General features: G+C 43.3%; 1 protein-coding gene across 1 annotated transcript; it reads left to right on the top strand.

Annotated features, from left to right (window-relative positions):
- The first annotated feature begins 11,040 nt into the window (after positions 1–11,040).
- On the top strand, positions 11,041–26,702 carry FEM1B (fem-1 homolog B). Its single transcript, XM_045810703.2, has 2 exons — positions 11,041–11,964; positions 20,445–26,702. Exons 1-2 carry the CDS (start codon positions 11,717–11,719, stop codon positions 22,078–22,080), a joined length of 1,884 nt encoding a protein of 627 aa, XP_045666659.1. The 5' UTR covers positions 11,041–11,716; the 3' UTR covers positions 22,081–26,702.
- Positions 26,703–27,570: the final 868 nt, after the last annotated feature.

The raw sequence follows: 27,570 nt of genomic DNA, 5'->3' as shown, positions 1-27,570 counted from the left end.
AAATAAATTAATAAAATATTTTTTAAAAAAATTCAAGGTTCATAGCAACCAAATGTAATATATGGGCCTTTTAAGATTCTGATTCAAACAAAGAAATGTGCTATTACTTGTAAGGCGCTTGGGAATTCAAACCCCGATTTGATATTCAGTTATATTAAGGAATCATTGTTAATTTTAAGGGACTATGGTATTATGCTATTTTATCATATGACATTTTAGATATTAAGATATTATTTTGTAGATTTGTGGCATTATGGTTAGGTTAGAAAATCTTATCTTTTAAAGCTCTACTAAAATAATTATTGATGAAATGATACAACGTCTGAGATTTGCTTCAAAATAACACAGTGGGAGTGTGCGTGGGATGGAGTGCGGATGAACCAAGACTGACTATGAGCTTATGACTGTTGAATCTGGGTGATGCATACTCTGCAATTCTCTGCACTTTTGTGCATGTTTGAATCTTTCCAAATAAAAGAGTTTATTCAAAAAGAGAATGAAAAGAGAGTAATTAGAAATAATAGGTACAACTAGCTCTTTGTGGCAATTTTAAAAGTAGCAATTTAAAAAATGTAAAAAAAGGAGCAAAAAGGAAAAAGAATCAATAGCGAGGAGGGTCAATAGAAGGTGTTTTTTTTTTTTTTTTAACTAATCTCTCTGCCCAGCGTGGGGCTGGAACTCACAACCTCGAGATCAAGAGTCACATGGTCTACCAGCTGAGCCAGCCAGGTGCCCTAATAGAGGAGTATTTTTAAAAAACCAAAATTATTCGAGTATTACATACATATGGAAAAGCACACAGAGCAGCGGCTCCTCAGCAAGTGAATATTTCCCCATGAATGAAAAAGATATTTTATTGTGGCTTTTTGGGTAAACATTTCAGTAAAGCACATAAACATTAAACTCAACTGATTTTAGAAATAAGTGTCTCCATGTAATCACCATCTACGTCAAGAACAAAACATTTGTAAAATGCTAGAAACTTCCTGTCTCCTGCCAAACAATAAATAACCCTGCAAAAGGTAACTTCTCTTCGAACTCCTATCATCAAAGATTAGTTTTGTTTTCTTTGAGCTTCAGATAAATGGAATCATACAGTAGTTACTCTTTAGTACAGTTTCTTTTGCTCATATATATCTCAGAGAAGAAGGGAGAAAAAAGGAAAATTTTGGGAGAGCCGTTGTGCCCACCTGTGACGACAATGAACTAGGGACCAGGGAGTGTGATTTATTAATTCTTTGCACCTGAGCTCCAACTTCAAAAAGAAAGGAAAACGACGCATAATTTCAAAAAGTAAATAAAATAGGAAACAAATATATGAAAAAAATCCCAACATCTTTAGGATTCAAACAAATATATATCCATATACCCATGAAGTATTAGTTACACTATCAGGTTAGCAAATAAAAATATTAATATCTAGTGTTATGGAGAGTTTGGTGAAACAGGGCCCTCATACGTGGCTGGAAGGTGTGTAAATTGGTAAAATTATTTAGGAAAGCAATTGTTAATGTTTATCAAGTTTCTAAAAAGGTTTATACATTTTGTCTTAGTAATTCCACCTCTTGGAATCTAGCTAAGGCTATATTCTCAATGCAATATTCTATAATATATCCACTGAAATCGTTTTTATAAGGATTGTGTAATATGGTGGGAAATTATTATGATACAAGATTAAGGGTTTTTTTAAAGCAGTTAATATCAACAAAGGCAAATATTACAAATAGCGTGTATTGTACATTTTTTTTTAAAGATTTTATTTATTTATTTAACAGAGAGAGACAGCCAGCGAGAGAGGGAACACAAGCAGGGGGAGTGGGAGAGGAAGAAGCAGGCTCCTAGCGGAGGAGCCTGATGTGGGGCTCGATCCCATAATGCCGGGATCACGCCCTGAGCCGAAGGCAGACGCTTAACGACTGCGCCACCCAGGTGCCCTGTATTGTACATTTTGAATACAAATATGTAGAAAACAAAGTAACCCCATCTGGGAATAGAAGAGTTAGCGTCCACCCAAAGTAAACTCACAGTATGGAAAGGATAGATGGCAAAAGTAGGCAAAAACAGGCAGGCCTCCAATGTTGTGAGAGCGCGGATTTCAGGCGAAGAAGTTGGTGTTATTAAGAACTGACACCACCCATATCAACATGACACAACTCTTCCAGAAAATTCTTGCCTAGGAAGATAAATAGATGAATTGCTAGCTCAAGAAATTAATTTTTCTGGGCAAATGGTTTGCTCATCTGGGACAGGACAGATGACTGCTCTCCTACCAAGACCACAGACTACACACATAGGCAAAGAACTCACTATTATGACAAAGTTTATTTATCAAGATTTGTTTCAAGACCCTTGCTTCTCTGGGTCTATGAATCCTAAACTGTCTTAAATATCACAAACTGTGCCCAATCCCCATCAATTTCTTGCTTTGAAAAACCACCTTATACCACTTGAGCCCAGACCCCCAAATCTCCTTTCTTGAGATCCCCTTTCTGAGACACTACCAAATTTCTAGCAACGCGTTATTCTCCCTTGCCGCAGTAAATATCTAATAAACTTAGACTGACTTTGCTGGATTAACAGGTTTCACTGGTGTTCTTTTGGGGAGTTGGCAGTGGACAAGATCTGTGAGCTTGAAAGAGAAAAAAACTGACATTTATTTTCATAAACCTGTAACTGAAATTTAGCCTTTCCTTCGCGTGGGATAGAAGCAAAAGCCAGTGACTATAGCCACGGCACCAATAAAAATTATGACCATTTGTCACCAGTAAACATTACAGGTACTTTCAGTCTGTATTATAGCTGTTGTATATATCTCAAAATATCATTTATGCTCACCACTACTTTGAAATTAATGTAAGGTCAGAGCTGCGAAGGCTCTGAGATTTTACCCGACCTGCAAGCGGACAAGTCCACTTGCCACAGTTTCATGGATGGTGACAGAAGACCCAAAACTGGATCCGAGATGACAGACTTCATTACTCACAGCAAAAAGGGGTAGCCAGAGTGTCAGCGTATTTGTGCTGTTTCCCGAATTTCATTTCCACCGGCCATGGTGGGTGGGGGGAGAGGCAGGTCACAGGAACACGGGTAGCAGATTTTGTTAAAAGGCAGGAATTTAGGGCCCAGGGCTGGCGTACTTTCTGAGCAAGCAACAAACGTAGCAAGAAGCAAATAAGCTAGTCTGGTTGCCTAAGTGATCGGCTACCAATGCTGTTTAGTTTCAAGCGATGGATAAGCCTTGCAGTCTGGCACGCTTAGCAAGAATGGACAGGGACCCCCAGGACCCGTGTGGACTGACTGCCTCTCCAACATGTAGCACTAGACCTTGTTCTTAATGTGTTTATAAAGGAGCAGATACGACATCATATCATCATCTTCCTTTTTTAAAAAAAGATTTTATTTACTTTGGCAAGAGAGAGAGTGAGAGAGAGAGGAGCACATGCACGAGTGAGCGAGGAGGAAGGGCAGAGGCATAAGCAGACTCCCTGCTGAGCAGGGAGCCTGATGTGGGACTCGATTCCAGGACCCTGGGATCATGACCTGAGCCGAAGGCAGACTCTTAACCAACTGAGCCACCCAGGCGTCCCTCGTCATTTTTGAATTTATATTTTACTATCACTGGTTTCCTTTTTTATTTTATTTAACAGATGCATTATAAATGCATTATTCTGAGAAGGGGTTGGTAGGCTTAACCAGAGGGCCAAAAGAGTCCATTGGCACAAATAAGGTCAAGAACTGGAAGATTTTTAGGGGCTGCCTGGGTGGCACAGCGGTTAAGCATCTGCCTTCGGCTCAGGGCGTGATCCCGGCGTTCCGGGATCGAGCCCCACATCAGGCTCCTCCGCTAGGAGCCTGCTTCTTCCTCTCCCACTCCCCCTGCTTGTGTTCCCTCTCTCGCTGGCTGTCTCTATCTCTGTCGAATAAATAAATAAAATCTTAAAAAAAAAAAAGAAATGGAAGATTTTTAAAAATATTTTCACCAAGTGTTGATATGAAAATAAATTGCTATACAACTCCATTACCCAGGAAAACCTGTTCAGGGCTCTCCTTGTCAAGAAGGCGGAGTGGGAAGGGCCCTGGTGCCTGATCCAGGAGACTAGAATTTGGGTCTCAGCTGTATGAAGGTCCCACTAGTTCGTTAAACTTCTTGTGTCCAGTTTTCCTCGTCTGTAATGGGAGAAACTTGTCACCTAACTCACTGGCTCACCGGCTCAAAACAGAGACTGAGAGGTGTACTCGCACACTGCCTGTGGGAGTGTAAACTAAATATATTTTCTGGAGAGTAACTTGGCTCTACGTACTCCAAAATATTCAAATCCTTTGAGCAAGCAAATCCATTATTAGAAATTCATTATTATTAGACATAATCAGGTGTACAGACGCAAATGTAATTGAAAAGATGTTCATGGGAGTATTATTTATAATCGTAGGATTTTTGTAAACATCTTGAAGGTCCAATAATTGAGGCATGGCTGCAAAAATGGTGGCATGTCTATACTGATAAATGCAGTCATTATGAATTATCAGAGCAGAATATTTTGTGACGTTAAAAAATGCCCACGATTTGGACGCCTGGGTGGCTCAGTCAGTTAAGCATCCGTGTTCCGCTCAGGTCATGATCCCGGGGTCCTGGGATCGAGCCCTGCATGGGACTCCCTCTGCCTGCCGCTCCTCCTTCTTGTGTTCTCTCTCTCTCTGTCAAAGAAATAAATATAATCTTTAAAAAAAAATGCCTGTGATTTTATGTTAAGTGAGAAAAAATGCAAAACTCTTTGTAAGGTGCCTCCAATTCTGTTGAACGAATTATATAACGGTATATAGGCTTAGAAAAAAAGACTAGTTGGAAATTTACTGAAAATGTTATTGTTAGTGGCATAATATGTACATATAAGAAATTTTTAAATTTACATAAAAAAATTTCTCCCTATATTTCTCAATAAGCATATGCTGCCTTGTAATAAGAGAAACAAATTATTTTATTTATTTATTTTTTAAAGATTTTATTTATTCATTTGAGAGGGAGAGAGCTGGAGCCCGCAAGTGGGGGGGCGGCAGAGGAAGAGGGAGAAGCTGACTCCCCGCTGAGCCGGGAGCCGGATGTGGGGCTGGATCCCAGAACCCAGAGATTGTGACATGAGTCCAAGGCAGACACTTAACCATCTGAGCCACCCAGGCATCTTGAGAAGCAAATTATTTTAAAAAGCAACTCAAAATTAAGGCTATTTGTGTGAAAGTGCATTGACAATCATATCGTGCTACATAAATGTGTAATGATATTAGTGTTTTTCTGGAAATTTAGAAGCACAGTTGGATTCACGTTTAAATCAATAAATTTGACTGCAAGGAAGATAAATTGGTCAGTGGGCGGCTGCATTCTGTGCCGCTCTCCGGAGCAGGCAGGCTCCCTCTGCTTCCTCCTGCTTCCCTCCCCCTGCAGCCTGTCTCTCACTCCTGTTTGTTTTTCTCCCTCTCCATGCGCCATCCAGTCCTCCTTCCTCCGAAGGAGGCTGTCTGGTCTTGTCTCCTGGGCTGAATCATGCCTCAGAAATGGAAAGAGCCCCAAGGCCAGGGCCTGCCTGGATTGGAGAGCTGGGGCTCAGTTCTGAGTGTGACATCAAAGTGCATAATGAGGGTTTTGCTGCAGATTCCAGGCTAGAGGGCAGGTGTGGGTGGCGCCAGGCTTATAGGCTTCTGGGCTGGGGCCCTGATGGAATACTGAAGCCATTTGGCTGGATTCAGGTGAGGCAAAAGCTGCTTTTTCTGTGGTAGGATTCGAGGGCATCCTGCGCTCTCCCTCACCCCAGAGCTTCTGGTGCCAACTCACTGTCCGCTGCTCCTGAGAGCTCCACCCTTAAGGAGGGCTTCTGTTGAAATGTATACGAATCATCTGGATTGAGGCTCTGGAATTCGGCAGACTTGCTTAGATCTGGATCCCAACTCCACCGCTGCCTGGAATCGTCACTCGACGTCTATGAGCCTGGGTCTCAACGTCTGTAAATGATGACAAAATACACTCACATACACCAAGCCTACAACAGGCACGGTTCTAGGTGCCCTTCTTAAGTCAGCTCATTTGAGCTACGCAACAACCTTATTAGGCGCTTGCTGTTATCATCATGTCGGTCTCAGAGATGGGGAAACTGCAGCCGGTTTGCTTGACTAACTTGCTCGAGGCCTCCCAGGGTCAGTACCAGGATGAGCCCGAGCAGCGTGACTCCAGAGTCTGTGTTTAACAACCATGTTTGGGAACCTCACCGAGAGACGAGCCAACACCAGTGACTATGATTTATTAGGAGCTTACTTAGTGCCAGGCACCACGCGAAATGCTGCTCAGGAATTTCTCAGTTGTTGGTCCCCAAGCCTGGATGGGGCAGGGACTATCGTTACGTGCTAACACTGACCCGCAGGACAGCCCACTGTATACAAGGCCCTCTGTGAAAGGCTGGGCCTTTGGGAGGCCGTTATGGTATAGAAGAGCTAAGATGTGTCCATAAATGAATGTGATTCGTGGTAGAATCGGAGCTTGATGGGGCTGGAAGAGAGCTAAGAGATTATCTGGTTTAAACTCATTGTTTACTGATGACAAGAACCCACTCGCTTTGTTTATTCCCATCGAGTTTGGAAGAGGATCCAGGGAGAACAATAGGCAACACTTACTGAGTTCGCGTGTGTGTTTATTTCATTCCACCCTCCCAACAGCCAGACAGGAGAGGCCCTATTATCATCCCCATTTCGCAGATGAGGAAACAGATACGGAGAAGTAGTTAATAAGCAATTCGTCCCACCTCCCACAGCTAGCAAGTGGCGGAGCTGGGATGCTGGCAGTGGGTTCCAGAGTTCGGGGGCTGCCCCCCTCACAGAAGGTGGTTACGTAGCCTAGGAGGAGGCGGGTGGGTCAGGGGATCAGAATCACTTTGTAGACTACAACGAGCTGTACAGACGAGGTTATTAGAAAGAGGGAAGAGAGGTATAAAGCGGTATAAAGGCGCGCCTGGGTGGCTCAGTTGGTGAAGTGTCTGCCTTCAGCTCACGTCATGATCCTGGGGTCCTGGAATCGGGCCCTGTGTCTGGCTCCCTGCTCTGCAGGGAGTCTGCTTCTCCCTCTCCATCAATAAAATCTTAAAAAAAAAATTAAAGTGGTACAAAGCTCGGGGCAAAACCAAGGACGATCTCTAGAATGAGATGGCTTTGCTTTGGATTTGGACCCGCGCTCAGTAGGAATGAAGAATGTCCAGGGTGTTACGCGGTGGTGGTGGGGAAGGTTTCCTCTAGTCCTCCCCCATTAGCTCAGGATGACTGATCAGATTAGCCAGTGGGCATGTTGGCCCAGGTGAAGTGGTTATCAGGACCAGAGAGAGCCTTGGGGACCCGCAGAGAGCAAGCTGGGTGGGGGCCACTCAGAGGGGGACAAATGAAGGCACACAGGCTGGTAGCAGGGCCAGGGGTGGGGGTGAGACGGCCTGAGTTCAAATCCTGCCGTCCTACCACACTCTGATTAGGAGGCCACGGGCAAGCTACACAACATCTGTATCTCAGTTTCCTCATCTGAAGAATGGGAATGATAACGGTGTGTCTTCAGAGGTTTATGCAAAATTGACATGCTTGTTTGTTTCAAGTGTTTACTCTGACGCATGGCACACGGTAAGCACTCAATTAGAGCTAGCCGTTGTTATTTCTGTTATTATTGTCCCAGGATGCCTGATTGGTGTCATGATTCAGGGAGGAATGGGGTTAGAAGTAGACACATATGTCTACTGCACCCTGCTCCTGGTACATCTAAATCTGCTAGGGTTAATTGGATTACAAAACAACACGGACTGGCTCCCCCTTTCCTGCCTTAGGTTTTGTTTCCGAGAATCACTGGATCTGCTTTTCAGGCAAAGGTAAGGAGTGGGAGGATGAGGAGATAAAGGCCAATGGGCTAACAGTCCTTTGGGCTAATAGGGAAGGGTCGTCAGTGGTTTCGGCAGCTCTGTTGGAATTTCTGAACTCTTGTTAAGAAATTAATTAGCCTCCTCATCCCTTTGCATACTCTGGATTCACTTTCCATTCTCACAAGCAGACACACTCCTGCAGGGAAAATGCACATGGATGGGAAGTCCTTTCCTGAACAGACTGATGGCCCAAGAGGAGGATGACTGTTGGATGGGAACTAGGAGAAGTGAAACTAATGCGTACTGACCCATACTCTTTTGCAGGACCAGGCTGGGTTGAAGGAGCTTGCATGTTGCCATCACAGCAGCCCTGCAAGGAAAGTATTTCTTAGCTCCATTGTAGAAACTTGTCCAAGGCCACAGCCAGCCCAGGGAGCAGGGAGTCCAGCCCAGATCTATTCGACGCCAAGGGTCATCCTTGATACAAAATCTGAGAAACTCCTTGACTTAGGGCTATCAGGTCAGGTCAGCCTGGCTTGGGTAAAGGACTGCTCTATGGGAGGAAGTTATAGTTCTTTCTCTCTCTTTTGCCTCTCCCAATCCCCACAAGTTGAAGAGTTGGAGGTCCGTCCTGTCTTTGGTCCAGGTGGAAGGTTGCAGTTTATTGTCACCAGCAAATTGACCTCCATCAGATTATTAATAGTTGAAGTTATATTTACTATAGTTCGGTTGCTCAGTAGCCTCTTGTCATGGGTGTGGGGAATAGGTCAGAAGCACAAGAAGCTATTTCTGGGCTCTGGCCTTTGGGAAAGCAGCCTTGTCCTGTTTACACATCCTCTTTCGAGATTTGCACAACCTGACCAGAGAAATGTCACCCTCCAAGTCCAGGTAAATAGAGGCAACCAGGTAAATCTCCAGTTGGTCAATGGCTATTGAGTAACCAAGGGAGCCCAGAACCCTATGGTAGGCAATCATGATAAATATAGAAGAAAAGGGCAGCGTAACACTCCTGACTGCTGGGACAGAAGTGTATTCCTATCTGGGGGAGGGGGGTCACACAGTGCAAGTTTCGAGCCCCTCTCACATGACTCTTGGTCCAGTCACCCCTCCCAGCAACCACTCAGTTACACCACCAAATTGAGGTGTCAGTGCTAGCTTGAACCCTAGTTTATCTTGCAAGGGTGAGAGGAGGAAGAAGGAAGTCTCTTATTCAACGATGAATAGCTGGATGAATCAGGTCTCCTCCAGAAAACAAACTGAAGGGAAGAAAGGGCCTGTGTCTGGATCACCTTCTTCAAAAGGTTAGGTGGAAAAAAATGACGCAGGGCAAAAGGCTGGGTGGGGGGAGAGAAGGGTTGGGGAGCCTGGTTGCTCTACAGAACTAGGGAAGGAAACCAGTTGGAAGGGAGCCCCCTGGTCACGCATCAGAATGTGTCACTGCCAAGTCCCCAGAGGCCAAAAAGCCTGGATGAGCCTGTCGGGAACGGGAACGGGATATTCCGCCCATTCTGAAAGCCCCAGAATGAAACCAACCAGCTTGCCTCTCTTTTCCACCAGTAGAAACTCATCTTCAGCCCCCAATTTCAACATTGTTTTTAGTATCGTACGGGGGGTGGGGGGGGGGGTGTTTGTGTAGGGATCTGCCAGCTGGTAAAGTCGTGCTGCCCAACGGAAGAGAGAATTTTTTTCAGAAGTGGCCCAGATCTCACCAATAGCTCTGCCACTGAGGGGAGGCCTTCGCCAGCTAGGCTTGGCATGGGGGCGGGGTTCAAATAAAATAATTTATGTGAACTTGTTGAGCGCAGCCTGGTCCCTTGGGACCAAATACATGTATTTGTTCTTTCTCTGGGGGTAGATACTGTCCTTTGGGGGATAAGCCGGAGAGAGGAAAACTTCCCCATCGAGCTTGTACCTTTTGTGACTCCCCCATCACCTCGGTTTCTACCGTCCTAGTCCACGACCTCGCTTCCTAAATGGCCTTCCAGCTTCTACCATTGCCTCCTAAAGTTTATTCTCCACACAGCAGCCAGAGCCATCTTTTTGAAAAACGTGAATTGTTATCTTGTGACTTTCGTGTTGAAAACTCTTCAGATGGCCCCATCACACTAAAGAGTAGAATTGAAACACTTCACCACGGGTTACTGGGTGCGAGGGTGACCTGCACCCTGACTTCGCCTCCCATCAGCTTTCCTATGGCCCATTCTGTGGCGGCCACGCTGACCTTTGTCTCTGAGCCCACCAAGACTGCGACCTCCTCGGGGCTTTGGCACTGGCTAGTCCCGTTGCCTAGAATACCCTGTGCTCTTCTTACCGGATCACTCACACTAATTAGGGACCCCCCCATCACTCTATTTGCTTCACAGCAAACCGTAATGATCCTAACTCAGCCAGGCGTGTCTATCGTTTGTTTACTTGTTTATTGTCTGTGCTTCTCACAACACAAGCCCCAGAAGGGAAGGCGCCGTGTCTATCTTGTCTATCACCGAATGTCTAGTGCCAAGCAGAGCCTGGCACGTAGATCTCTAGTATTCGTTAGATAAATGAGCTCTTCAAGCCCGAACCGTCTTGAGAGGTACGTGAGAAAAGGGAGGTTCCGTCAGGCTTAGGATCAGAGTCCTGGCCTGTCTGAATACAGACCTCGCCTTCCTTCCAGACACCTGGCCCCCTTCCACGGCGGGAGCAGCTCCCCCCACCCCTTCTCCCACACTTGACCCCCCTCTCTCCAGGGAGGCTAGGCCGGAATTCCAAACCCTTCTCCGAGCCTGGTGCCAGCCCTCAAGTCCTCCCACGTTTCAGGGGCTCAGAGACGCTGCCCTTTTCTTAAAATGGACCCTGTCCGGTGCGTGCAACCCCCTCCCTGGGCCCTGCAATCAGGGCACAGAGGAGTCCCGCACCGTCTATGGTAAAATGGGGCGGGCCCCCGGGCCCAGCCGTGCTATCGCCTCAGGTCCCGGACTCTGGCCCCCTCCCAGCCTGGGGAGCCCCCCGCCCCCCGGCCGTGTGGGGGAGGAGCACAGTCCAGGCGTCAAGGGCACCGAGGACATTCAGGCCCGAAAAGGGGGTGGGCCAACTTCGCGCAGGAGAACCTTTCTTCACCAAGGCCTCGTTTGCCGGCCGGGCAGCTTTGGAGGAGACACCCTGCTTAACCGTTCCTCCCGCTCGCACCCTCCCCCTCCCGGCCCAGTCTGCGGAGGCGCGCCTTCCTGCCCGCCCCGAGTTCGGGGGCTGCTGCTGCGGGAGCGTTCCGCCTCGCTCCGGAGGCCCCCAGGCGTGGAGCTGCGAAGCCATCGGCAGCGTCTGGCGCTTCGGAGCTCTGGTGGGCGAGGACCTGCGGGTTTCCTCCAACTGGGGAGGACGCAGAGCGGAGGCGGAGGCCGAGGCAGTTTTCAGGCCTTAGGCCCGGCGGGCCGGGGCGGGGGAGACGCGCCCAGCATTCGCCATCCGGGGCGCGTGCGGTCCTCTTGGGACCTCACCGGCGACCCGTAGCTCGGGCACGCGCCTGTCGCAGCCCGCAGGAAGGAGGGGTCCGGCCTGAGGCCCGGGGCGGCGGCCGCCATGGAGATCCCCTCGGCCCAGGGCCGACGACTGGGGCCTCGGAGGCGGCCCTGACCGCCCTCCTCCCTGCCCGGGCCGGGTCGCGGACGTGCCCCCTGCGGCATTCGGCCACCTCTGCGTCTCCGCCCTCCCCGGGCCGCGCTGCTGCCTGGGCGCGGCGGCGGCGACGGCGCCCTGTTGAATGGGCTGTGAGGGCCCAGGTTTGAAGCTCTGGCGAACGCGGCCTCCGGGGGCGCAAGGCAGCAGCAGCGGTGGCGACCAAACGGGTGTTGGAGTTGGCGGCGGCCATGGAGGGCCTGGCTGGCTATGTATACAAGGCGGCCAGCGAGGGCAAGGTGCTGACCCTGGCCGCCTTGCTTCTCAACCGGTCTGAAAGCGACATCCGCTATCTGCTGGGCTATGTCAGCCAGCAGGGAGGGCAGCGCTCCACGCCCCTCATCATCGCAGCCCGCAATGGGCACGCCAAGGTGGTGCGCTTGCTGTTAGAACATTACCGGGTGCAGACTCAGCAGACCGGCACCGTCCGCTTCGACGGGTAGGTACCTCCCAACCTCTCTCCCAGAGCGCGGAGCCACCGCTTCACAGGTGCTCCTCTCCTTCACTCTCTCTCCATAGAGGTATCGCTTCTTCCTTTTTTTGTGCATCTTCCTGCCGCATGAATGCCCACTTCGCCTTCAGGGCTAATACTTCATCCCGTGGTTTTCTGCTCATCCTCACCGGCCCCTACCCCTTATTGCCTCTGTGGGTAAATAGCCACACCCTCTGTCTTGATATCTACTGGGTATTCTTCTCCACGAGAGAGTCCGTGAGCAAGTAGTATGGAGGAGGCGCACCTTCCCGGGTTTTACCTTCATGAGTATTGGGGTTGTAAGCGAGATCAGAAATTAACGCGGTCAGCAATTCACATCGAAGACCTCTGTTTGATGACTTATTTGGTCATCCAGTTTTTATTCCTTCAAGTGAGTGGTCCCTTCAGACGGGTTGCGGGGGGCTTAATGTCAAACTAAGCCCCTAGAACTCTAGCCTCTTGAGGGATCGTCAGGCAGCCAGACATCCCTAGACATGATTCTGAATCTTCCACATAGCTCGGGGTAGATAGGTTGGCTGCAAAAATGGCCTTGAACGTGGTATAGGAGATAATGCCATTGTTAATACATGTTACCTTGTGATATCGTGGGGAAACTTGATAGTTCATGTTATTCGAGGTGGGGAGTTCAAAAATTCATATTGTCGTAGTTAAAATTTGCTTCTTAGGTTTAATTGTACATATTTTGGGGGAATGATAATGTTTAACACAAATTGGCAGGTGTGACATCTTTGCTGTGCTGGATTATTATAAAGTGTTTTTCAGATTCAAACTTCATTGATTGCGTTTGTTTTTGTTGACTTTTGTGCCAGTACATAAGCTATTCTAGCATTTTCTTCTATTTGAAGTAGATGTGGTTGGTCCAGGCATAAAGATATGTATCTTTAGTTTTGGTGATTGAAAACTGCTTGGTTAAAACCTCATTGAAAAAGCGCTTCTTGAAGATGACTAGGGCATTGTTGAATTTTGTTTTGTTTTGTTTTTTTTTAGGTTGAAATAATAAAAGATGAGAGGAAGATATTTTTAGATGAGAGGAAAATATTTTAGAGCATTACATTTTAATGAAATGATAGTCCATGTTGGTGGTTAATCTCCGGTACCAGCTCCCTAGACATCAAGGAGATGGTCTTTTTCCTGTTGATTAAAGATGGCAACCTGATTCATGTTTGCTTTCCCTTACTGGCTTCTGTGTCCTTTCTGGAACTCCCTGCATTCCCCACAGCCTTTCCTATACGCAGACAAGGAGTGACACAGAATGACCCCTGAACTTCCAGCACCATTCCAGTTGTATAGGCACATACATTCATTGAGATACGAATGTCAATAACAGCTGCTAGGAACATCGCAGCTAAGGAGCTTGCTGAGGTCTTTTTGGATGAGGGGAGGATAGTGGTGAAAAAATAATTTCCTAAAGCATTTGGAAAGGCTTTGCTTATTGCTGTCTTTTTTTGCCATCAAACAGAAAGGTCTTTTGAGATGGAATTAAAAGAATCTGAAATTACTAGAAATGACTAGAAACATAGCATTGGCCTATATACTTGCCCAGTATTCTGCACTGGGCAGTGAAATTAAAGGGTTTAGTAGGCAAACACTTAACTGAACTGCTGTGTGCTGGGCTGTGTGGTAGGGCTTGGGTATGCAGAGGTGAGTACCATCCTGTTCCCGCAGTTTAGCGGGGGAGACAGAGAAATAGATATATAAATGAGTAATTGCTGCTGCCATGCCATTTAGAGTTTTAGAAGTCTGTTGGACTACTGAGGGAGTATGGGAGGGGGAGGTGCTCAGCTTTGCCTGGGAGAATCAGGGAAGGCTCCCCTGGTGAGGTGATGCTTGAGTTTGGGTTTTAAAGGAAGTGAAGAAGAGGGGCAACAGCATGGCGAACTTGTAGTGACAAGTGTTTCAGTGTGGTTGTAGGAAGGGATTCAAGCTGGGGAAATTAAGAAAGAGATTGTGGGAGACTGGACTTGGGGGGAGGCCAGATTTTGATGATTGTTGTGTAAAATATCAAGAGTCCCCCATTGGGGAGACTGCAGTTGCAGAGGGTTCAGTCTTGTGATTTTGGCTGAGCAGTCTTCCATCTATGTTTTTTGTTTATGGATTATTACAATTACGAATTTACTAGCTGCTTTGTAAAGGTAGTGGAGAATTTTATTTATTAAATGCCTGTGATGGGGCTAGCCCTATTACACCTTCTGTGGAGAATACAGAAAAAAATGTAAGGTTTCTCCCTTTTTTGAGGAGCTTGCCAGTTAATTAACAAGAGAGAATTGAAGTTCATGGCCACCTTTCTGCCCACTCCAACCACTCTGATATTTTGCAGTTTATTCCAGTCATTTTGGCATTTCAGAACTAGATAAAAAGAGTGTTATTTGCAAATGTCATGATTTCACTTTGCTCTCATTCCAGACATTGTGAAAATAGTCTGGATGAGGTGTTAACAGTATGAAGCTCACTCACCTCTTGGGGGCTGGCTTTTTGAGAGGTACTTAGCTAAATCCCCCTTTACTTTTTTATTTTTATTTTCAGTGTTTCCTAGTTTTTAGTCACTTATGTACCATCTTCACAATTTTTTGTCAAATTGTTGATTACCTATCCTGTTATTTGCCTAATATTAAAAAAAAAATTTTACTTCTTGGCTTCATCCTAAGCAACAGTTACCTGTATAATTATGGGTTTGATATTGTGTGTTTTGTGTGTATGAGAGAGAGCGAAAGACATTAAAATGAATAGCTTATTAAAAATTTTGTAAATGTCTGTGTTCTGCCTAAAAATTTCTATTGTACCGTACGAAACTCAAGTGGATTAGTAGCAGATTCTCAAGGGAGGAAGGGACTACCTATCTAGATCAAGCCCCATGGTGATATTTGAGCCTTAGTTCATATTTTTAAGAGTAACATTTGAGATTATTTTACTTATGGGTTAATATGTGAAGACTAAAATTGACAGATGAGTGGGCAAGAAAAATCACATTGATTTCACTTAGAAATGAAAGAACCTTAGTTGGAGAATGGGAAACTGTTAAGAATGTTACAGAAATGGGGGCGCCTGGGTGGCACAGCGGTTAAGCGTCTGCCTTCGGCTCAGGGCATGATCCTGGCGTTATGGGATCGAGCCCCACATCAGGCTCCTCCGCTATGAGCCTGCTTCTTCCTCTCCCACTCCCCCTGCTTGTGTTCCCTCTCTCGCTGGCTGTCTCTATCTCTGTCGAATAAATAAATAAAATCTTAAAAAAAAAAAAAAAGAATGTTACAGAAATGGAAAAGAACAAAGGCGAGGTGTCCTGTGACCATGGAATAGTGTGCTGGCCTGAGTTCCTAGGGCCTGACAGCTCTGTGCCAGAGTTTGGGGGGGAACCCTTGTCCTAAAAGAGGTTTGCTGACAGGGATGGGAAGGAGAACAGGACCTCTGGGAGTTCTGAGGTTTTTTGTTGAGTTCTCTTTTCAAGTTGGCCCTAGTACTAATACTTTCAATATTCAGTTAGAGGACAGGCATGAGGGGCACATCATCAGTTGGCTTCGTTTAAACGTCATTGCCACACAGTATATATTTCAAGAAACTGCATGTGATCTAATAAATGATTTTAAGGACTTTGGGTAAAAGAAAGTGTTGACCGTTTACATTTAATGAATTTTTATTTCCATTTCAAGTACTTGACCAGACATTTTTATTTTAAATTGAACCAGGAAATAGTTTGAGCTTAGTTTTGTGATCAGAAATATTATCTTTTGTTGTCAAAGGTTTCCATCATCTGATGTGTGTATTTTGTTTAAAAAGGTGAATATCAGATTATAGTTTATTTTATTTATTTTATTATTTTTTAATGTAATCTCTACCCCCAACGTGGGACTCAAACTAATGGCTCTGAGATCGAGAGTCACACACTGCACCAGCTGAGCCAACGGTTTCTTGATTTTTTGTTGTTGTTTAAAGATTTTACTTATTTAGAGAGAGTGCGCAGGAGCTCTTGCCTGCGTGTGTTGGGGGGAGGGGCAAACGGAGAGGGGGAGACAGAGAATCTCAAGTAGACTGTGCACCGAGCCTGGAGCCCCGCGCAAGGCTCTTCTCCCCACCCTGAGATGGAGCCCTACTCAGTGGAGAGCCTGCTTCTCCTTCTCCCTCGGCCCGTCCCCCCTCCCCCCCTTTCTCTCTCACTCTCTCGCTCTATCTCAAATAAATAAATAAAATCTTAAAAAAAAGTCAGATGCTTAACCAACTGAGCTACCCAGGCACTCCCCGGTTTCTTGATTTTTAAGATGAAATTCATAGTAGAGAGTTTGCATTGCAATTTTGGACTGAGTCTAGAAAGATCATTGTTTTATAGTACTTCTCCCATAGGGACTAAGTACATATTGCATTATTTTTATCGTATTTTTATTTTCTGTTATAAACGTGTTTGGTATGTTGTTTTGAGGAAGTCTGTGCTCATTATTTCAGCTGAAGTCTGTGGACAAAGGAATGTCATAGATTTTAGGCTTATAATTCCCTGTATCTGTGTAATGTTTTTGTTCAGATGTAGAAATTCAAAATTTGCTAAGGCTAATGCTTCTGAAGGACTAGTCATTTTCTAATACATTCTGCAGTGAATATTTTTGTCTGAACTGCTTAAAAATTTTAATTGCCTCAATAAAAATAGATAATTGAAACTTTGTTGAGGCTCCTGTCACATCACTATATGGAAAAATGGAAATGATTAGGCTACCCCACGAAAAGTATTAAAGTGTTAGAAAAACGAAGTGAAATATATACTTGTAATTTAATTTTTACTCCGACATCATTAATTCTGGGAAATCTGAGGTGAGAAAAATATTTTAATCACTTTTTGTCTCTTTTTTTCATCTTTAAAATGGGAGTCATATTTATGTTTTATGGTTATTGTGAGAGTTAAAAGTAATATATGTGAATGCCTATTTAAATGTAAAATTTTTGAGTTTTACATGGTTTGGGTTCATGTTCCTGGCATATAGTAATTTCAGGTTTTTAAAGTGCAAGGAAACACTTAACTATGTAAATGGAACTATATATTAACTATGTATTTTTGATAGATTACTATGAGTTTGAAAAAAATGCTTTTTATTTTTTTCTTTTTTTGAAAAAATGCTTTTTAAATTGAAACTGTTTGGAACAATGACATGTATTAAGTTACCTTACTACATAGAGTACTATGTACTAGAGTACTTTTGTATTTTAATCTCATGTAAACATTTTAGTTATGTATCTGTAAAATGAGCATAATAGTGTCACCCTCATAGGGCTATCGGGTGGAGGTTGTTTTGAGAATTAAATGAGATATATTGCATATTGAGCACTTAATGCAATGAGTGCTTGGCACATTGAAGACATTTATTAGCTATTTATGTTCATTTAAACTGTTTTTCTTTGTGTCTCATTTTTGTTTTTAATCATGACTACTTTTAGTTAAGGTATCACATCTGGTAAGGTGCATAAATTTTAAGTGTACGATGTGATAAAATTTTATATGTTTACATCCATGTCAACACCTCCAAATCAATATACAGAATATTTTTATCACTCAGAGTTTCCCTTGTGCCCCTTCTCAGTCAGTTCCTCTCCTTTCCCTTCCCAGAAGTAATGATTATTCTGACCTCTATCACCGTAGATTAGTTTTGTCTATACTTGAACTTCCTACGAAGGTAATCATACAGTATGCTCTTCTCTGTCTGGCTTTTTTTTTGCTTAACGCATTGTCTACGAGATTCATCTGTGCAGTTGTGCGTATCAGTAGGGTTTTTTTTTTTTTTTTTGGTGCTTTGTAGTAGTCCATTGTATGACTATATGGCAACGTAGTTATCCTGTGCACAGGTATTTTAGTTTTTTTATTTATTCCAGTGTTTGACTATTACGGATAAAGCTGCTATGGACATTTTTATGTATACGTCTTCCCTGGTGGGTGTTCGCGTTCACCTCTTCTCAGTATATGCCGAAGAGTGGAATTGCTGGGTCATGGGGTTGGTGTATGTTTAACTTTAAGAGTTATTGCTAAACAGTTTTCCCGAAAGTAGTTGAAACAAATTACATTCCTACCAGCAATGAGAGTTTGAGTTGCTTCACATCCTGGCCAACACTTAGTATTGTCATGTCAGTCTTACTAATTTTAGCTATTCTGGTGGCTCTGTATTAGTAGCTCATGATTTTAGTTTGCATTTCCCTCTCCAGTAGTTATCTTGAACATCTTTTCATATGTTTATTGGTTACTTGAATATCTTCTCTTGTGAAGTATACTTGTTTAGTCTTTTCACCCATTTTTTAGTTGGGTTGTTTGTCTTTTTCTTATTGATTTGTCAAATAACATTTAATGTAAATGTCTTCTTCCAGTGAGTGGATTGCATATTCACTTTCTTCATAATATCTTTTGATGAATTGAAGTTCTTCTTCTTTTTTTTTTTTTTTTAATTTATTTATCCGACAGAGATAGAGACAGCCAGCGAGAGAGGGAACACAAGCAGGGGGAGTGGGAGAGGAAGAAGTAGGCTCATAGCGGAGGAGCCCGATGTGGGGCTCGATCGCAGATCGCCGGGATCACGCCCTGAGCTGAAGGCAGACGCTTAACCGCTGTGCCACCCAGGCGCCCCCTGAGGAATTGAAGTTCTTAATGAACTTCAGTAAATCAGTTTTTTCTATGATTAGCGCTTTTTTTGCATTCTGTTTAAAAAATAGTCATTAACTCCAAGGTCACGAAGATAGTCTGCTTTTTTTCTTTTTAAGAAGCTCTTACGATTTTGCTTCTCACGTAGACCTCTGCTAGTTCCCTGATTTTTATGCATAGTGTGCAGTTTGATGAGTAATTTTCCTAAATATCCGCCCGTGTAGCCACTACCCAGATCTTCAAGATTTAGGACGTTTCCAACAGCTTTAAGGCTCTTCCCAGTTAGTCCTACACCCTTTCCCGTAGGTAACTCCATAGGTACTTGTTAGTGAGAAGACTTTTGTGTCATTATTTGAAATTGAGGAAGTAACTGCTTGAATTATTATAAAGTGGGTCTTTTGTTTTCAGCAGAAACAGCAGACGGTGTTTTGGGGGTGTTGTTAATTGGGGTTAAACTATGATATTTATATCCTATCAGGGGATTTTACTCTTTCACTTCATGGGAGATAGAGTTTGACCTGTGTTATAACATTAGGTTGTGTAGTGAGACACTCAGCAGTGAGGTTTTTGGTATAAATACTTAGTTGCTCTAGTAAATATTGCTTTTGATTGACCTTTTTGCTTAACACTTGCAAGTGTACTTATTTTCGTGGTTCAAGCACAGTATGTCTAAGTATCTGCAGCAAAAATATACTTTTTAGGTCTGATGGGCAGTAATAGGATAAACAATTGAAAAATTGAGGTTGGGGAATAATGGAAGGTAGAAAAATGGGAAAGATTGGCCTCCTAGCAAGAGTCTAATTCTATTATAAGCAGTAAGCCTAGTGCACAGCAGACAGTAAGTAAATGGTGACTGTGAAGCCACGAAGTGCAAACATAGGCCGAAGGTCAGAGAAGATGCCCACTTGGTCTTAGGAAAGTGCTAATTGTTTCCTGCTGTTAGTATTTTCCCCCAGTGGTTTAGTTGAGGAACATACATAAACCCGTAATACACATACACACACATACATATAGTAGAACGGATGGAGAAAAACTAATTGAAAGCATATGAAAGTTTCACAAAGTGAATATATGTGTTTAATAACGTTCCCTTTGTGCTTCCTCCCACTGTCTAGTCCTCTTAAAAGTAAACAGTATCCTGACTGGGCACTACAGATAGGTGTGTAAATGTAGTGATACAGTATGTACCGTGTTCGGTGGACTTCTGCTCAGCGTCTTGTTTATGTGGTCCTCCTGTATTGTACGGAGCAGGAAGTTTTTCATTCTCATTGCCGTAGTGGAAGTAGATTTGACTAGCTTGGATAATCTTAGGGGACAATTAATTATCCACTTAAATACTTTTTTTCCTAAGGCGGTTTCTAACACAGTGTTATGTAGGGCTGGGGTAGCTTTCTTACTGACACAGAGAAACTGTGGTACCCGGGGGATACCGGGAAGGAGGAACATGTTTTTCCTTAAGAGCCAGTACATCAGCTTGGTGGTAAAGAAGTTACGAACCTCCATGCATTTCCTCTGTGTTTTCTGAAATGTATTTACTTAGCAAAGTAAATACAAAGTAAAATAGAAAGTTGGTGATTTTTTTTTTTTTTTTAAGGATTATATACTTCAGCGATAACAGTAATAGCTAACATTGCTGGAGCTTCTACTAGGTATAAGTACCATGCAGAGTGCTTTACAAGTCCCCTGATTTTATTTGCACCCAAACTAATGTTGTATTCGTGTTCCGCAGATTGAGGTCTTGGCCAGTGCAAACGAATCCATTCTTTACACTTATGTTAGGGCATGCGGCCTCCATTTTCTGACTGTGTGTTCTTTCCACGAACAGGTATGTCATTGACGGTGCCACCGCTCTTTGGTGTGCAGCAGGAGCGGGACATTTTGAAGTCGTTAAACTGCTCGTCAGCCATGGAGCCAACGTGAACCACACCACAGTAACTAACTCGACCCCCCTGCGGGCAGCGTGCTTTGATGGCAGACTGGACATTGTGAAATACTTGGTTGAAAATAATGCCAACATCAGCATCGCCAACAAATACGACAACACCTGCCTGATGATTGCGGCATATAAGGGACACACAGACGTGGTCAGATACCTTTTAGAACAGCGAGCCGATCCCAATGCTAAAGCCCATTGCGGAGCCACAGCCCTGCACTTCGCAGCCGAAGCCGGCCACATAGATATTGTGAAAGAGCTGATAAAATGGCGTGCTGCGATCGTAGTGAACGGCCACGGGATGACGCCCTTAAAAGTAGCTGCCGAAAGCTGTAAAGCTGATGTCGTCGAACTGTTGCTCTCTCACGCTGATTGTGACCGAAGAAGTCGGATTGAAGCCCTGGAACTCTTGGGTGCCTCCTTTGCAAATGACCGCGAGAACTATGACATCATGAAGACGTACCACTATTTATATTTAGCCATGTTGGAGAGGTTTCAAGATGGCGATAACATTCTGGAGAAAGAGGTTCTCCCGCCAATCCACGCTTACGGGAATAGAACTGAATGTAGGAATCCTCAGGAACTGGAATCCATTCGGCAAGACAGAGATGCTCTTCACATGGAAGGCCTTATCGTTCGGGAACGGATTTTAGGTGCTGACAATATCGATGTTTCCCATCCCATCATCTACAGGGGAGCCGTTTATGCGGATAACATGGAATTCGAACAGTGCATCAAGTTGTGGCTGCATGCCCTGCACCTGAGACAGAAAGGTAACAGGAATACCCACAAGGATCTTCTTCGCTTTGCTCAAGTTTTCTCACAGATGATACATTTGAATGAAACTGTGAAGGCCCCAGACATAGAGTGTGTTTTGAGATGCAGTGTTTTGGAAATAGAACAAAGTATGAACAGAGTAAAAAATATTCCAGATGCTGATGTCCACAACGCTATGGACAATTACGAATGTAATCTCTATACGTTTCTGTATTTAGTGTGCATCTCCACCAAAACACAGTGCAGCGAAGAGGACCAGTGCAGAATTAACAAGCAGATCTACAACCTGATTCACCTCGACCCCAGAACTCGGGAAGGGTTCACCTTGCTGCACCTTGCTGTCAACTCGAACACCCCGGTTGATGATTTCCACACCAACGATGTCTGCAGCTTTCCGAACGCACTCGTCACAAAGCTGCTGCTGGACTGCGGTGCTGAGGTGAATGCCGTAGACAACGAGGGCAACAGTGCCCTTCACATCATCGTTCAGTACAACAGGCCCATCAGTGACTTTTTAACCTTGCACTCTATCATCATTAGCCTGGTCGAAGCTGGCGCTCACACTGACATGACAAATAAGCAGAATAAGACCCCGCTGGACAAAAGTACCACTGGGGTGTCTGAAATACTACTTAAAACTCAGATGAAGTTGAGTCTCAAGTGCCTGGCTGCCCGAGCAGTTCGGGCTAATGACATTAACTACCAAGACCAGATCCCCAGGACTCTTGAAGAGTTTGTTGGATTTCATTAAGCGACTGGATATGTAAAATCGTTTAATGTGGTGCTAAAAAGTAAAGGACTTTAATCACAGACAATAGAATTATGTGTTCATAAATTCTCCTTTTCTTTCCACTACCCTTCCTCCCTACCCATCCTTCCTTAGTTCTGTATTGGGTCTTTTTGCCTCATAACGGTTATTGATTTCAAATACACTTTAAACAAAGCCACATGGTTTAGGTGTAAACTCTCATCTGAGGTATCTGGATATTGGTCACTTAGCTTTTTCTTTTTTTCTTCGTTTGTGTCTTTTTCTTCCTTACCGAAGTATAATTGGGATACATGATATCAATTTCAGGTGTACAACGTAGTGATTCGACATTTGTATTTTTTTTTTTAAGGAATGAGTATAAAATATTTTGTTTATGTAACAAGGGACATTTATGATTTGAAGTTGATAATGTTTTAAAAAAACTGCCTACAAAAGTATTTCTGTTAAGCCTGTGTCAGCGTGTTATCCTTGCAGCAGTTTTGAGGATCTCATGAAGAAAAACAACTAAAAAGGACCATTAAAAGTAACGGGATACCCAGGTGTTCCGCACGTGCCAAACTGCTGTAGGTAGTGTTCACTCTTCGAGATTTATGTGGAGTGATACATAACACATTATAACATCAGGAGGATTTCAAAAACTTTAGCCGCAGATTAATCTGAAAATGTGCTAATTTAATAATAGTTACACATTTATAAAGTTAAATCCATTGAAATTGTTGCATTATGCTGGGTGTTATATACAAAGTAGTAATAATCTTAAAGCAATTTTTCAGAGGATATCGATGGACTACTTGCCTTTAGGCTTAAATTCTAAAATTCTTTGAAGTCTCTGTTTCAATGTAATTTCTCTAAATTGCAGCAGTCTGCATTTGACTCAGCTCACAGACATGTAAAAATTATGAATGCTGTGTTTTCTTATGAAACAAATTGTTATAATATAGTTATGCGTTCTATTTTTGTCCCTTTCTCCCTTTGCTCCTGTGTGGTCTCTTTTAAAATTTGGAAACTGCTTTTCCAGAGGGCGTTGTTGGTGCCCCCCGAATAAGGTGTTTATGACGGATGAAAAGGAACCCAGGATGTTGTAATTTTTTCGTTTTCTTTACTTTGTCCCTTATAAGTAGTAGAAAAATCACTAGTGTGGTATAGGAAATCAGATGGTTTCGATGATAAGAATAATTCGCAATGCTCCTTTGAAAGGTGTTTCTGTGAGAGCTGCAAGTTTTTCAGCCACAAAATGTCACGGATTCTGATAGGCTTTGCAGAGGTCTCTGTGTTTTTTCTGTTCTGTTGTAATGGCAGCATTGTAACTGTCAGACTAAAAGTATTCTGTGATTATCTTTTAAGCATCACAGAAATTCAAGTAAAGGGTACACACCTATCGATGTTAAAAATGATAAAATAAAATTAGCTATATCTGTATTTTTCTCTCTAGTGCCAAACGAATGCCTTAGCTACTCGTAGTGCATGGTACTGTAAGGGAAGACCTGCAGCTCGTTTTTCTTCAATGAAAAGCATTATGATTATGTAGTAACATCAGATAGAAACTAAAAGAACAGACACAAGCCCCCTGCCCCCAAACTCGTATGGTTTCGGTGGTCATTTTATGTACGCGTATTGTTCCGTGAAGTACAAGAGAAGGATTGCAGTCGGATCGGTAGAAAATCCAATGACCAAGCCAAAATTAGCACCTAGGGCCTTAAATAAAATAGATACCCCACGAAGTGAAATCATTCGAAGGGTGGGAGGGAATGGCAGGTGGGAAGCTTAAAAACTTGTCCCCCCAAGAACACAAGATACTTTGACGGCTACTCTAGTTATTCTTCGTGCTCTTCTTGCTTCAGCTAGGAATGTTTTGATGGTAAATTCTGTCATGGTAATATATTTCTGTTTTTCTAACCTGAGGTGTTTACAAGGAGGGTTTTTAGGGTGGTTTAAAGGGAGGCATTTGCATGAGCCCTGATTTGAAAATTACCGGCCTCGCTCCTCCTGGTATGAATCAAGGAAACACTGTACCTTGCTTTTGGCGACGCTCATGGCCTGAAAGAGAAAATGCGTGGCCTCCAGGTGAGTGCATCCCGCCTTTTCCACAGCTGAGATCAGACCCTGTGTTTTTGAGACTTCAAGGCCTGCTTCTTTGATAGTTTGAGGAGTGGCTAAGGTACTTGGTATTCAGTTGGTTCCATTATTAATGTGTATGATTTTTAAACACCAGAACTTAAAATATCAGATAATGTTGCATGTTTGAAAAACCATTTCATCCCTTTGGCTACCCAGGACCAGCGCTCTTTTAGATATTGCTTATTTATAAAATGAAGATAATGATTCTGTGTACATATTGAGACATCCAAATTTCATGACAGTGTTTTTGCGAAGGGATGAATGCTGGAGAAAGTAGAACTGCCGATTGAAATGCTGACAGTTGGAGAAAGAATTTGAAGACAGTGGAATAAACTATGAACTCTGCTAATGGTAACACATTTTTTACTATAGAAATAGTAGTGCATTGTGCTAAGGATCTAATTTTGTCTTGTAAAATAAATCCGAGTGTGTATTGTGAAACATCTGTATAAAACCATTCTCGAAACAAGTGATCTACATGCCTGTTTTTTATTTGTTGTGGTAGAATTATTTTAAATGTGTTTAGCCAAATCCTTCCCAAGCTTAAGGTTTTCTTTGTTTCGTTTTGTGTGTGTGCGCGTGTGCGGGTGTTTTAAGGAAAATAAATCGATAGGAAAGATAATAGGTCTGCATCTCCGCTCACTGAGCACTCTAGGCTGTCTCCATTTCCAGCCACTTTTGTCACGTTCTGTTTATTACTGGTAGAAATAGGCTTCGGATTGTAAGTCTTCCTTGACGATAATTACAAATTCAGTCAAAACTTCTTTGTCTTGCTCAGTAATTGTCCTACAAATCTGGCTGACCTGGAGGCCCGGGTGGGTGAGTACTTGGGTAAACCGTGTGAGACTGCGGTGGCTTTTACGCTTTTAATGGAGTTGGCGAAATTGAACTCTTGAATTTGCATAACTGTGTGACTCAAGGAATGGGAGCCAATCCATCCCCTCGACAAAGAAGGGGGAGGTTTCGATGTAAGGACGCTGGTACAACATAGTTTCTTCCAGTCTACCCTGCATGGCTGTAGCAGGCCACAGCCCAACTACCTTACGGTTCTTTGCTGTGGGGACTTCCAACAAACCAACCAAAAAGCAAGCTTTGGTCTTGCTCGTTTCCGGGAAGCGTTTTGTTTCATTATACTAGTAGTTGATTAATAACTGATGATTAAGAGAAACTTAGGTACGATAGCACTGTTTGAGGTAACATGATTCGGGGGCAGCAGCTCTCTAAGTATCAACTCTGCGTTTGGTGAGTATTTTTAAAAATTCAAATCCCAAGGGAACACCACCCTGTCCCCAGTCTCCACTGTAGTTTGAGGCAGCTACTTTATGGATAAGACCATTGTGGATTATTCACGCAGAAGCATTTCTGTTTTGGAATGGGGCGGGGTGAGGAGGGAGTTGCTGGACCTCGGGTTACAGTTCGCCGGGTTTAGAAGCAGCCAGTGATTGAACTAGTGAGTAGATGGGTTAGAGTATAGTAGAGGACTTGTTTTTATGGTAGATTTTCTGTAAAAATCTTAAATGTTCCTTTTTCGGCTAGCCAGATATATCTATGTACAGATGACTATTCTGTTTTCCTCACTGACTATGCTGTAACATTGAAATGGATTAAAGAAAACAAAACTCTGCCTTTTGCTCTGTGAAAAGTTACTGGCCCATAAGCTGTTAAGCTGTGTGTTTATTCCTACTCTGAAAACGCACGGCTCTGCTCTGCATACCCTCTCTGGGGTAGAAAGCTCCTGGTTACGTATGGCACATCGCAGGGCTTTCTCATACGTTTCTGGCAGATGCGCCAAAATCCTCAGATGGGCTGGGTTGTATGTACAGCATCCCCTCTCCCAAATACGGGATCTGACATAAATACACTGATAGTGATGATAGATGTATTCATTTTTAAAACTGTAAAGTAAATGTGGTCTTTAGTCCTAGGTTTGTGGTGTGTTCATTTGTGTTAATGTGCAGGGAAGGGACACCGACTTGATGGTTACGGGGAGCGTATCTTGATGTGTGTGCAGGGGTGAGTATTGCTAAATTATTAACAGCTTTTCATTTAGGGGTGAGTCATGTGATGAGTGGCCCAATCAGAAAAATGAAGGAGCGAAGATGCAAGCTTTGCCACATGATGACGTAAAACAAGGTTTTGTATCTGTTTTTTATCAGGTGGTGTAAAAATTTGTGCATGGCTTTTTTTGTTGTGGCTTATTAGTAATTGGTAGAGGAGAAAAGATGAGGAAAACCCCTCAGCTTTGCTAACCAATCTTTTCAGAGGTACGTAGTTGGGGAGTAAAATCTGACTGGCCCTGATGTGTTGAAAAGATCCTGTCCTTTATAATATTCACCCCATCCTGTAATCCTCCGTGTAGAAAACCGACCTTGTTGTATTCTAGGAACTCACTGTGATTTATAACGAACCAGTGATGTCATTCTATTGTGCACTTTTGTCAAACCATTTACGTGACTTTAATAAACATAGTGAACTTGCTGACTGCACCAGAGGTCTGTTAGTGATTTATATATTGCATGACATTTTCTAGTTGAGTTTGACATGTAGAATCATTTTTAATTTCGTGGCAATTGACAGTCCTAATAGCCCAGCTAATTTGAAACTAACAATATTGCTGTGTAAAAGGAAAAAAAATGGTGTTTGTGTTCAGTAAATGTTTGAAAAAAAAATCCTGCCTTGAAGTTCGTGTCTTTATTGTTCAGTGTGCCTTAGTGGAGATGATCTTTTGTTGAATTCATTTAAAAAAGAGTTGTCAAAGTTATATGTGCCTGGGGAAAAATTTCAGATAGTAAAGAAGAACTCAAATAATAAAAAACAAAAAGCCCAATGCCCTTCCCATCCGTACCTGCCCCCCGTTTGGACTCTGAAGAGGGCAATCACTGTTTACTAGTTTTTTCGAGTAGCTTCCCAGAACTTTTCTGTATGTATATATATGTTTTTTCTCCTTTTGGTTTAATATATCTTAGGCTTTTTGTATGGGTATGTATAGTTTTTTTTTCTTTGAACAACTTTATAGATTTAATTCTATGAGTGGGCTTAGCAGTTATTTAACCAGACCTTGTTGTTGGGCTTCTGGGTTTTCATTTTATTGGTATTCTAAATAATGCTTCAGTGAACGTCCTTATATTCTGGATTCATAGAACAAAGGCATTCCTAGCGCTGGAATTTCTGGTTCGGTGGCTGAGTATTTAAAATTTTGATAAAAGTCATTAAATCGCCTTCATCTACCTACACTATTATCGACATCAGATTTTACCTAACCATTTCGTTTTTGCCAAGGTGCTTAATGAAAAATAGTATTTCGTGCTTTTGATTAGTGTTCCTTTTTTATGAATGAGGTTGACACTTTGTTTT

The sequence above is a fragment of the Ursus americanus genome, chromosome 28 (genome assembly GCF_024610735.1).
Source record: "Ursus americanus isolate L20-20 chromosome 28, mUrsAme1.1.p, whole genome shotgun sequence".
Taxonomy (NCBI): domain Eukaryota; kingdom Metazoa; phylum Chordata; class Mammalia; order Carnivora; family Ursidae; genus Ursus; species Ursus americanus.
Note: the sequence above shows the minus strand (reverse complement) of the source record. Positions and strands in the feature narration are given on the sequence as shown.

What these genes read in the sequence shown, in the direction of transcription:
- FEM1B (XM_045810703.2), top strand. Translation starts at nt 11,717, where the DNA reads ATGGAGGGCCTGGCTGGCTATGTATACAAGGCGGCCAGCGAGGGCAAG. An exon ending in GGCACCGTCCGCTTCGACGG is followed by an intron (nt 11,965 to 20,444) that starts GTAGGTACCTCC and finishes TTCCACGAACAG; the next exon opens with GTATGTCATTGACGGTGCCA.